A 12,962-nucleotide genomic window follows, 5' to 3' on the forward strand; every position below is an offset into this window, starting at 1 on the left:
TCAACCTCCGCTTTAAATATACTCAATGAATTGGCCTCCACACCCGTCTGTGGCAATGAATTCCACACATTCACCACCCTCTGGCAAAAGAAATTCCTCCTCATCTCTGTTCTAAATGGACATCAGTCTATTCTGAGGCTGTGCTCTCCGGTCCTAGGCTCCCCCAGTATAAGAAACAACCTCTCCACATCTTTTCAATGAGATCTCCCTCATTCTTCTAAACTCCACTGAGTACAGGCCCAGAGCCATCAAAAGCTCCTCATATGTTAACCCTTTTATTCCCAGAACCATTCGTGCGAACCTCCTCTGCACCCTCTTCAATGCCAGCACATCTGTTTTTATATGAGGTGCCTAAAACTGCTCATGGTCACTGAGACTTCAGCAGAACGTCAGTTCTGTGCAAACCCTGTAAGATTTTCTTCTAGCAGTGAGTTCCAGTTTAGCTTTCTTCCGCCCTCCCTTAGCTCCCCGGTGGCACCCAGCTTGAATTGTAAGTCACCGTTCAACAGCAAGGCATCACCCACCTTCCCAGCGGTGTTGGAGCTGATGTCAACCCAAGTCTCCGCGGCGTTCAGCCAGAAAATTCCCAGCGTCCGCCGAACGTTGTGGGCCAACATTAAAGGAACCGCCCCATACAGCGCCATGGGGTTAAATATCTCGTACTGGAACACATCGAGGTTGTACAAGCGGTATGGATCTCCACCACTGAGGAAGTAAGAGGTGATAACGGATTACAAATCTTCAGACAGACAGGGTCTGAAATCTACCCCCTTACCCATTAAACGGGGCTTCACAAAGCATTCTCATCTACAGCCCTGAACAGACATACTTCTGCAGGGCTGAAGTTAGGCAGAGGAAGACAGAACTAAAGTCCTAGAGCTCCTTACAACACAGGTGCACCACAAGACTGTGGGCTTAGCCCCTGCTCTGCACGCTTTATACTTATGACTGTGAGGCTAAGCACAGCTCCGATGCCATACTTAAAATGGCTGGTGACACCACTGACGTAGGCCAAATCGAGGGTGGCGACAAACCGGCATTTAGGATGGAGATTCAAAACTCTGGCTGAGTAACCACAGGGAGGTGATCGGCAGGTAATGAGATAAGGTGAGAGGGGGCAACAGGAATGGGGAATGATGAAGGGGTGGGAGGGGGAGGGTCTGCAATTACCGGAAGTAAATAATACTGAGAACGTGAATTGTAAAGAATCCTTGGAAGTGAGCCTGTAGGTTGTGGAATCAGTTCAGAGTTGTGGTGTGCATCGAGGACATCTTCAAAAAGAGATGCCTCTAGAAGGTGGCATTCTTCATCAACCAGGACATGCCCTCTTCTCATCAAGAAGGAGACACAGGAGCCTGAAGACACACACTCAATGTTTTAGGAACAGCCTCACCCACCACCAGATTTCTGAATGGACAATAAGTCACGTTTTTCTGCTCTCTTTTTGCACTACACATCTAATATATACTCTGTGTGTGTGTGTGTTAGAGAGGTAGAGCGCGCGGGAGCGAGAGAGATCGTGAGAGAGTGACAGACAGCGAGCGAGAGAGAGAGAGAGAGAGACAGTGTGAGATCCTGAGAGAGACTGACTGACTGCGTGTTCTCTCTCTCTCTCTCTCTCTCTCTCACACACACGCACGCAGACCCTCACTGGGGGAATGGGTCTCTCTCTCACACACTAGCCCCAGGCAGGGGGAGGGCATGGGTCCCAAGCACATGCACACTCATTGACGCTCACAAGGTTGATGCAAGCACCTCGACCCCCATCGCCTCCCCACACTTCACAACAATGACCGCAGGCCACTGTTTTTAATTTCTGCTGAGCGCACTGACGGTTTACCGGGAAGGGAGACTAGCGCTTACTCTGTGGTTTTGAGCTTCAGGTTGTCGGCGTGCTCGGGAATCCCGTACACATGCTCGAAGCCAGGCAGGGAGAAATCCAGTCCGACCGATGTTGGCCCTGGGAGAAACACCAACACGACACGGGATTCAATATTCTATCTTACTCATCACATGAGCACCAAAACATACAGCGTTTGTGTTAACCACCACAGTTCAAGGATGCGCCGGGGACGGTCTGCAAGTATCTCTGCACATTCTGGCGCCAACATAGCATGCCCACAATGCTCGGCAGAACATTCCACACACTCAACACCCTCTGTTTAAAAACCCTACCTCTCACATCTCCCTCCTATACAATCCTGGGAGAAGTGCACTGAGAGCGGTAAGCGTAAAGCAGTTGGGGGCTTACTGTTCTGGTTAACAACGGATGATGCAATCCGGGTCATATTATGATCGAGGAACGTGTTTGTAGACCGGATATTGAACTTTCTGCTGTTGGACTCTGGCCATATTCCACCGAGATACAACACTGGGCGTCACGGGAGGTTGTTCCTGCCTGTGGCCATCGAACTTTGCAGCTCCTCCCGTGGAGGGTCAGACACCCTGAGCCAATAGACTGGTCCTGGACTTGTTTCCATCTGGCATAGTTTGCATTTTGTTGTTTGATTGTTTGTGGTTTTTGTATTGCTATATTTATGCTCTATTCTTGGTTGGTGCAGCTGTAACGAAACCCAATTTCCCTCGGGATTAATAAAGTATATCTATCTATCTATCCTCTGATCACCTTAAAATGATGTCCCCTCTTCTCAGCCATTTCAGCCCTGGGGAAAAGTCTCTGGCTGTCCACTCTCATCACCTCTCATTTTCCCTCATTCCAAAGAGAAAAGCTGCTACTTGCTCAGCCTCTCCTCATAAGACTTTCAACGCAGCCCCACACTGGAAACACCCGGCTGGCCAGGTCGAGACCCCAAGCTCCAACTCAATGCCAGGAGCATCACCCCTTTATCAATGCAAAGGGTTATACTTACACACAAGTTTTCCTAAATCAAAATACTGAATGCAGTTCTTTGCATATATTTTTATTATAAAAAAAATCATTCTCTCCATTTCTTCTGTCCAAACTCTCACATCCTATCACAGGAACCCAATACTTTCCCCTGACCTTTCAGTGATTCCTGTCCTGTCCTGTCCTAATACAACCCCTAGTCATAGAATCATCCGAGATTATAGCACACGAACAGGCCCTTCAGCCCATCTAGCCCGTGCCAAACTATTATTCTGCCTAGTCCCATCGACGGGCATTGCGACCACAGCCCTCCAGTATCCACCACTTCCTCTGGCAGCTCGTTCCACACTCTCACTACCCTCTGAGTGGAAAGAGTTCACCCTCATGTTCCCATTAAATATTTCACCTTTCGCCCTTGACCTTTGATCTCCGGTTGTAATCTCACCCAACCTCAGTGGGAAAAGCCTGCTTGCATTTACCCTATCTATACCCCTCATCATTTTGTACACGTCTATCAAATCTCCCCTCAATCTCCTATGTTCCAGGGAGTAAAGTCCTCACCTATTCAATCTTTCCCTATAACTCAAGTCCTGGCAACATCCTTATCAATTTTCTCTGTACTCTTTCCCGACCTGCACAATACTCCTGAATTAAACCTCACCAATGTCATTACCCACCTCCCTTACTCAAACCTTGGGTTTATGAAGGCCAATGTGCCAAAAGCACTCTTTACATCCTTACCTACCCATGACCTTCAAGGAATTATGGATCTGTATTCCAAGATCCATTTGTTCTATCACACTCCTCCGTGACCTACCACTCACCGTGTAAGTCCTACTGTGGTTGGTCCTACCAAAGTGCAACACCTCACACTTGTCTGCATTAAATTCCATCTGCCATCTTTCCAGTGGTGCAGTGCTAGCCGGAGCGCGTCTGTCACCTCTTTAAGAAAAAAAGCTGAAATAAACAAGCTAATTAATTAGGTGCCGCCCAGGGTGATTTGAGTATCTCAGAAACTGCTGACCTCCTGGGATTTTTACACACAACAGACTCTGGAGTTTACAAAGAATGGGGCCAAAAACAAAAAAAATCCAGTGAGTGGCTGTTCTATGAGCGAAAACATCTCGTTAAATCCACTCGCTGGATGTTTTTTGTTTTTGGCCCCATTCTTTGTAAGCTCCAGAGTCTGTTGTGTGTAAAAGTCCCAGGAGGTCAGCAGTTTCTGAGATACTCAAATCACCCTGGGCGGCACCTAATTAATTAGCTTGTTTATTTCAGCTTTTTTTCTTAAAGAGGTGATGGACGCGCTCCGGCTAGCACTGCATCACTGGAAAAATGGCAGATGGTATTTAATGCAGACAAGTGTGAGGTGTTGCACTTTGGTAGGACCAACCAGGATAGGACTTACACGGTGAGTGGTAGGTCACGGAGGAGTTTGGTAGAATGAATGGATCTGGGAATACAGATCCATAATTCCTTGGAGGTCATTTTTCCAGCTGGTCCAGATTCCACTGCAAGCTTTGATAGTCTTCCTCACTGTCCACTACATCCCCAATCTTGGTGTCATCCATAAATTTGCTGGCCAGGCATTGCACCTCCAGAGAGAAGGCAGCTTATTCTGGCATATCGACCATGGGGCCACACTTCCTGAATGAGCCAAGGAGAAGACTGACACAAGAGATCTTAAGCAATACACACAAAACGCTGGAGAAACTCAGCAGGTCGGACAGCATCTATGGAAGGAAACAGACAGTTGGCATTTCAAGCCGACATCCTTCACCAGAAGATGATCATTGGATAAGTACAACACTCCAGGGAAGCATTGGTAAAACCCAGTTCTATCTTCAGAGCCGCACGCCCTGCTCATGGACTGTTTGCCCCACTCCCAGTGTTATCAGAAAGGAGGCTGTATAGCATTCAAGCCAGGACGACCAGACTCAAAATCAGTTACTTTCCCCAAGCAGTAAGGCACTAACACCTCCAGCCTCTAACCCAGCCCTCCACATCCCCACCATTTCCATTTCCTCAAGAGTCACTCTGTGCCTAGCGTCACTTTATGGACATACAATCAATCTATTTATATAAGCTACCTTAAGTATTCATATTTATTGTGTTTTTTAAGTATTTTTTAAGATTGCGATATCGTGTGGAATAGGCCCTTCTGGCCGCGCCACCCAGCAATCCCTCCATTTAATCTGAGCCTAATCACGGCACAATTTACAATGACCAATTGACCTTTCAACCAGTACATCTCTGGACTGTGGGGGGAGAAACTGGAGCACCCGGAGGAAACCCACGTAGTCATGGAGAGAACATACAAACAGTGTTCAAGCGGTGATCCCGGGCCGCAGGCACCGCAAAGCGTTGTGCTAACCGCTACGGCACCATGTCGTTCTTCATCTTATTGTGCTTTTTCTGGGCTGCATCAGGTCCGGAGTAACAACTACTTTGTTCTCCTTTACACTTGTGAACGGGAAAATGACATATAAACAATCTCGAATCTCATAACCATAATCTTTATCAATGATCAGGATGATAATGTGCTAACACAAACAGGAGAAAATCTGCAGATGCTGGAAAACCACAGCAGCAAACACACAAAAAGCTGCAGGAACTCGGCTGGCCAGGCAGCATCTATGGAAAATGAGTAAAAAGTCGACGTTTCGGGCCGAGACCCTTCATCAGGACTGAGTTCCTCCAGCATTGTGTGTGCGTGTTGATATTGTGGTAAACTGGATCAGATTCACATTTATTTATCACAAGTGCCGAAACATACTGTTTGTGTTAACAACCGACACAACCTAAGGGCGTGCACAAAAAAAACACAATGAGGTGAAGAAACATCATCATCATGTGCTGTGTTGTATGACCTCATCATTACATGCTATGTTGTATGACATCATCATCATGTGCCATGTTGTATGACATGGGCAATCACGGTCTTTCCATGACCATGACTGCTCCTGGCAATTTATTTTTTTTCTACACAAGTGGTTTGCCATCGCCATCTTCTGGGCAGTGTCTTTACAAGACAGGTGACCCCCTCCACCCCCCCCCCAACCATTATCAATTCTCTTCAGAGACAGAGATTGTCTGCCTGGCATCCATCAGTGGTCGCATAAGCGGAACTTGTGAAATGACCCTGATCGGTGGGGGGGGGGGCTAATCAGGTGCTACACCTTGCCCAAGGGTGAGCTGCAGGCCAGCAGAGGGAAGGAGTGCCTTACACCTCCTTTGGTAGAGATGTCTCTCCACCCTGACACTCAGAAGATAAAGAATACAACAATTAAAAAAATGCACAATAAATATAAATACATCTATTAGCATATTTGGACAGTGTAGTGGGTAGCACAATGCTATTATAGCTGGGGATGTTGGAGTTTGCAGTTCATTTCCGGCGCCGTCTGTAAGGAGGTTGTACGCTCTCCCCATGAACTGCACAGGTTTCCTCCGGGTGCTCTGGTTTCCTCCCACAGTCCAAAGAAGTATCGATGGTCGGTTAATTGGTCGGTGTAAATTGTCCGTCCTGTGGTTAGGCTCAGGTTAAATTGGTAGGTTAACTGGTGGGCAGCATGGCTCATTGTGCTGGGAGGACCTGTTCTGCACTGTATCGCGAAATAAAAATAAATAGACAGACAGATAGATAAAGGGTTGACTGTCTGTCCATAAAGTGACTCTAGGCACAGCAGTGTCTGTACATAAGGTGACTGACAGGAAATGATAAAGTAGTGGTAGTTGGGGGTGTGGAGGGGTGGGTTAGTGGGTGGAGGTGTTGATCAGCCTCACTGCTTGGGGAAAGGAACTGTTTTTGAGTCTGGTGGTCCTGGCGTGGATGCTGTGTAGCTTCCTCCCTAATGGGAGTGGGACAAACAGTCTGTGAGGATGGGTGGGATCCTTCATGATATTACTGGCCCTTTTCCAGCAGCTTTCTGTCTGTATGCCGGGTAGGCTGCTCGGTCTACCCGTTTTGGGATCCTTCCTGTCTGATGACATAATGTAGATCATTAATATAGGAAAGGGGAGACGGCCGCTGTAAAGGAAAAGGGGAGTGGTGATGAAGGTGTCCAGGGTGATCAGTGGTGTATTGTGACAGGCAGGTAGTAGATTGGAGCGAGGGTGGAGTTAAGAGCCCAGTACTGGTAACCTTTAGTGTTCCTGATGATCTCCCTCCAACCTTTGCACCTCTCCCCACTGCCTCTCGACATACGTTTTCTCCTCCCTCTCTGTCTGCTTCCACTTCTCGTTCACAATCCGCCACATCACCTTGCAGTCCCTTGTGCCTCCAGTTCCAGAAACAAACGGTTGTTGTACACATCACATCTTTCATATTCGGATTCACGTAAACTCTCCCTCTATGAAGTATTACCGTTGGGTTTGGAGTCTGTATGAGTCTTGAACGTCTCCTCCCACATCCCGGCCTCATCCTCAGTCTCCTCGCTCTCCTTTTGAGCCTCTGTGTCTTCAGGCTGCTGGAAAGCAATGAGATTTAGTTCAAGTTTACCGTCATTCAACCACAAGGTAACCAATTGCTCAGTATCTGTACCTAACCAGCCGCCTTCTGCATAAAAATGGTAGTTCACTGCTCAGACTTCAGAACAGTTTGGTGATGGGGGCCACACTGTTCTCCTGGTGGACAACTAAATGCAGTGCGGTCGAGAAACGAGTGAGTTTTCAGGGTCCAGTTAATTGGCGACGCCACTGGGGACAAAATACAGTCACCCAATAACCCATTGATTCACTCTTCTTGAGGTGCGGAAGGAAATTGGAGCACGGGGGTGGGGGCGGCACGTAGGAGAAACCCACAAAGTCAAAGGGAGAGGGAGAGCATTCAAACACACACACAGCGGCAGGATTGAATCTCTGGAACTTAGAGACAACGGCACTAACTGCTGTAGCAATGCACAATGCATAAATGAGGGGGAGGGGGCACAGATTTAAGGGGAGGAAGGATTTCAAAGGATTCCGAGAGGTAACATTATCATGCTGAAGGGGGCGAGTACATGGGATGAACTGTCAAAGGAAGTGCTTTAGGCCAGCACAAAAGTTTAGGTTAGATTAACTTTGTCACATCAACACATAGAGTGAAATACATCGTCTGCTTCAACGAGCAACACAGTCTGAGGAATCTGCTAGGTGTAGCCTGCTAGTGTTGCCCCTATAGCACGCCCACAACTCACCGATCCCAACGGCTTTGGAATATGGGAGGAAACCAGAGCGCGTGGAGGAAACCCACGTGGACATGCGGAGAATACACAGATGGCGGCGGGATTTGATCCCCAATCGGTGATTGCTGGTGATGTGAAGCATTTTGCTAACTGCTGTGCCACTGTGCAGGCCTTCAGAAGCACCTGCATAGGTACATGGAGGGGTGGGGCCTGGAGAGACATCGGCAGAATGCAGGGAATTGGGACTGAGTCAAAGGGCCGATATCGCAAAGACAAAGGAGCTGGCTGTGGATTACAGGAGGAATGGAGATGGACTAACCCCTATTGACATCAATGAATCTGGAGCTGAGAGGGAGAACAGTTTCAAACTCCTCGGCATCTACATCACTGAGGACCTCACGTGGTCTGTACACACCAGCTGTGGGGTGAAAAAGGCACAAAAGTGCCTCTTGCACCTCAGACGGTTGAGGACGTTTGGTATGGATCCCCAGATCCTAAGGACTTTCTATAGGGGAAAAATTGAGAGCATCCTGACTGGCTGCATCACTGCCTGGTATGGGAACTGTACTTCCCTCAATCGCAGGACTCTGCAGAGAGTGGTGCGGACAGCCCAGCGCATCTGTAGATGTGAACTTCCCACTATTCAGGATGTTTACAAAGACAGGTGTGTAAAAAGGGCCTGTATGATCATTGGAGACCCAAGCTGTCCCAACCACAAACTATTACAGCTGCTACCATCCAGGAAGTGGTACCAAAGCATAAAAGCCAGGACCAACAGGCTCCGGGACAGCCTGTACGTTCTCCCTGTGACTGTGTGGGTTTCCTCCCTCCCACATTCCAAAGATGTGCTGGAAGCACAGAGACACTTGCAGGCTTCTCCCAGCACATCCCTGGAGTGCGTTGGGCCATTAATGCAAAAATACTGCATTTCACTATGCTGCGATGTACTACGTATGACAAATAAAATCTAATCTTTAGGATCTTCTAGTCTTTTAACATCTGGGGTACATGCGGCAGAAAGCAGAGCCTGTATCCATGTTGACGTGACAAATAGAGTTAATCTGTAAAAGAAATCTTCAACAATAATATTGAAAGAGTACAGAGAAAATTTACAAGGATGTTGCTGGGTCTTGATGTACAGTACGTGACAAAAAAATTTTTTCTTATATTAGTGTATGGTCATGCACTTTGGCAGAAGAAATAAAAGGGTAGACTATTTTCTAAAAAGAGAGAAAATACAAGAATCTGAGTTGTAAGGGGACTTGCGAGTCCTTGAGCAGGATTCCCTGAAGGTTATTTTGCAGGTTGAGTCAGTAGTGAGGAAGGCAGATGCGATGTTAGCGTTCATTTCAAGAGGATTAGAATATAAAAGCAAGGATGTAATGCTGAGGCTTTATAAAGCACCTCAGTTGGAGTATTGTGGGCAGTTTTGGGCCCCTTATCCAAGAAAGAATCTGCTGACATTGGAGACTGTTCGAAGGAGGGTCACGAAAATGACTCTAGGATTGAATGGCTTGTCATATGAAGAGTGTTTGATGGCTCTGAGGACTGTATTCACTGGAATTCAGAAGTACGAGGGGTGACCTCACTGAAACCTAACGAATGGTGAAAGGCCCGATAGAGTGGACGTGGAGAGGATGTTTCCTGTGGTGGGAGAGTCTAAGACCAGAGGACACAGCCTCAGAATAGAGTGGTGTCCTTTTAGAATGGAGATGAGGAGGAATTTCTTTTGCCAGAGTGACGAATCTGTGGAATTCACTGCCACAGGCGGTGGCCAAGTCTTTATGAATATTTAAGGCAGGGGTTGATAGGTATGAACGGATACGGAGAGGAGGGAGAAGATTGAGGTTGAGAAGAAAATAGATCAGTCATGAAGAAGTGGTGGAGAAGACTTGATGGGCCAAATGGCTGAATTCTGCTCCTGTATTTTATGGGCTGAGGGTTAGGAAGCCTGAAACACGGCTACCACGTCTAGCTGGTAGATCACAGCCCCACTACTCAGACTGACCTGCTCTACGGGATCTGCTTTGCCATCGTCAGGCTCCGGCTCCTTTTCCGCGTCCTCGCCCTCCACACTTGCGTCTTTCTTCTCACTGAAAGATAGAGAAGTGAAATGGTACCGTCCTGGAGTCATCGCCTGGCTTTTTGCTTTTGCTCAGTTGTGGCAGCGGCTGTGATGGCCGATGCCCCCCAACCTCCTGCTCCGTCCTGCCGCCCCACCCAGCGTGTGCCACTAACAATTCACCTGGCTGCCTGCACAGGGATAGGTGCCAACTCCTCTTACGTCCAACACCAGGCAGGAGCTGGGAGCCGGGAGCTGGACTAGGACAGTGGTACAACCGTTTCATTTGTGGTACGTGGTTTGCCGAAACCCCAAATTCTCGATGAGGGCAAACGGCGTGCCAGCAGCCATCTTTCATTAGGAGCTTGAGGAGGTTTGGTACGTCACCAAAGACTCGAGCAAATTTCTACCGGTGTACAGTGACTGGATGCATCACCATCCGGTACGCCTGGGGCCACTGCACAGGATGGGAAAAGGCTGCACAGCCAGCTCCAGCATGGCCACCAGCTTCCACGGCATTTGAAGGCATCTTCAAAAGGCAATACCTCAAAAAGGAAGCATCCATCGCTACGGATCCCCATCACCCAGGGTGTGCTCCCTTCTCATTGCTACTGCCAGGGAGGAAATGCAGGAGCCTGAAGATGCACACTCAACGATTCAGGAACGGCTTCTTCCCTCTGCCCTTGGTGTCTGAACGGTATTTGCTCATGGCGTTGGGGCGGGGGAATGGGGAGAGGGGAATGGGGAGAGGGGAATGGGGAGAGGGGAAGGGGGGAGAGGGGAAGGGGGGAGAGGGAGACTGGGGGTGAGGGGTGAAGGGAGGGGGTGAAGGGAGGGGAGAAGGGAGGGGGTGAAGGGAGGGGAGAAGGGAGGGGAGAAGGGAGGGAGGTGGGAGGTGGAGGGAAGGTGTAGTTCCATTGATAAAATCAATTGGCTCAGTAACAGGAAATAGTTATGGTGAAAAGTTGTTTTGGGAACTTTATACGATGAAATCTCACAGGAAATATTTATCATTAAGTTGCACAAAATGAGGTTGTAGAATGACACAGCAACAGTCTCCATGGTGATGTAGACAGGCTGGTGGGACAGCTCCCTCCAGTAGACAGGCTATAAAAGGTAGGTTTATGAGTCCATCCTCACTGGAGAATCAGAGGGGGAGACAGTCATTCCTCAGTGTTATTATTTCAGGTCTGTCTTGGGTCCAATACATAAGCGCCATTACAAGGAAAGGAATGACAATGCCTCTACTCCCTTAGACATTTGCGTGGATTTGGCATGTCATCTAAAACTTTTGACAAACTTCTATAGATGCACAATGGGAGAGTATCCTAACTGGTTGCATCATGACCTGCTTTGCAAACACCAATGCCCTTGAACAGAAAAGCTTGCAGCTCAGTCACTCATAGGTAAAGCCCTCTCCACCACTGAGTACACCTACACAGGAAAGCAGCATCCATCACGGACCCCCACCTCCCAGCTTTCTTCTCACTCCTGCCATCAGGAAGGAGGGACAGATGCCTCAGGACTCATACCCCTCAACTATTAGGCTCTTGAACCAGAGGGGATAACTACACTCACTGAATATCACAACCCTATGTACTCCCTTTAAAGGATTCTACAATTTAGGTTCTCAATATTGATCATTATTATGAAAACTTTTTTTTCCTCTTTTTTTGTACTTGTAGAGTTTGTTGTCTTTTGCACGTTGTTACTTGTCTGTTGTTTGCTGCGTGCATTTTTATTGATTCTATTGTGTCTGTGTATTTAATGCAAATGCCTGCAGGTAAATGAATCTCAGGGCTGTACAGCACATGGCAACACATGTACAATACTGGGCAAAAAAGTCTTAGGCACATAGATATCGCTAGACCATCACAGAGTTCTGTATTTGTTAACGGGGTACATCTGTAAATCTGGTGGGAGCAAAGGATGTTGGGAACGGCGAGGGTCAAATGCCGGGGGGGGGGGATGGCGTGGGTGCCAAAAAATTGGTTTGTTGATCATTACAGAATGGTTTTCTGGTGCTTCCCGCTCCCTCCTCTCTACCTTCCCCTTTTTCCAATCATGATTCCCCTCTTTTCTCCCTTGCCACTCTCAGTCCACAATAGACACGCATCAGAATCTGGTTTATCATCACCCACGTCATGAAATTCATATTTTATTGCTGCAACAGTACAGTGCAATACATAAAATTGCTATGGTACTGTGCAAAAGCTTTATGCGCCCTAGCTACAAGTATGTACCTAAGACTTTTGCACAGTACTGTAGTTTGATAAGTTTACATTGAACTTGGAAGTTGAAATTCAGCGCTAAGAAATGCAAAGTGTTGCATGTGGTTATAAAAAATGAAAGGCATCAGAACTAAATACAGGGGATAATTTTCGGACGAGAACAGATTAGGGTCATTGAAGCCTCAGTTGTTGGACATGTTGAGGATATAGTTTAAATGACATACACAATCTCAAAGACAATCAGAATCAGGTTTGCTACCACTGTCATATGTTGCCAAGTTTGTTGTTTTGCAGCAGCAGTACAATGCAATACGTAAAATATACCTCCATATTTTATATGTTCATGGACCATTCAGAAATCTGATGGCCAAGGGGAAGATGTTGATTCTAAAACGTCGAGTGTCTTCAAGCTCCTGTACCTTCTCCCTGCTGGTAGCAATGAGAACAGAGCATGCCCTGGCTGGTGGTGGAGTCTTTAACTAGAGAGTGATAAACCTGTGGAGCTGTGGAGGCCAATTCATTGGGTATACTTGAAATGGAGGTTTGCAGGTTCTTGATCAGTCAGGGCGTCAAAGGTTATGGGGAGAAGGGTTAAAAGGAATAATAAATCAATGGTGATGGAATGGCGGAGCAGATCTGTGCTGAGTTGTACTGTT

General features: G+C 47.5%; 1 protein-coding gene across 4 annotated transcripts in view; it reads right to left on the reverse strand.

Annotated features, from left to right (window-relative positions):
* Positions 1 to 12,962, reverse strand: part of LOC134339707 (neutral alpha-glucosidase AB-like) — an 89,265-nt gene that overhangs the window by 39,783 nt on the left and 36,520 nt on the right. For 2 of the 4 annotated variants that reach the window (XM_063036432.1, XM_063036434.1), the window contains 4 exons: positions 10,022 to 10,106; positions 7,215 to 7,314; positions 1,864 to 1,960; positions 525 to 705 (listed from right to left, as the gene is read on the reverse strand). In XM_063036432.1, coding sequence (XP_062892502.1) covers positions 525 to 705; positions 1,864 to 1,960; positions 7,215 to 7,314; positions 10,022 to 10,106 — 463 coding nt within the window. Of the gene's footprint in view, positions 1 to 524; positions 706 to 1,863; positions 1,961 to 7,214; positions 7,318 to 10,021; positions 10,107 to 12,962 lie in introns of all 4 variants that reach the window. The other 2 variants (XM_063036431.1, XM_063036433.1) reach the window with 1 other exon arrangement.

The sequence above is a fragment of the Mobula hypostoma genome, chromosome 30 (genome assembly GCF_963921235.1).
Source record: "Mobula hypostoma chromosome 30, sMobHyp1.1, whole genome shotgun sequence".
Classification (NCBI taxonomy): Eukaryota; Metazoa; Chordata; class Chondrichthyes; order Myliobatiformes; family Myliobatidae; genus Mobula; species Mobula hypostoma.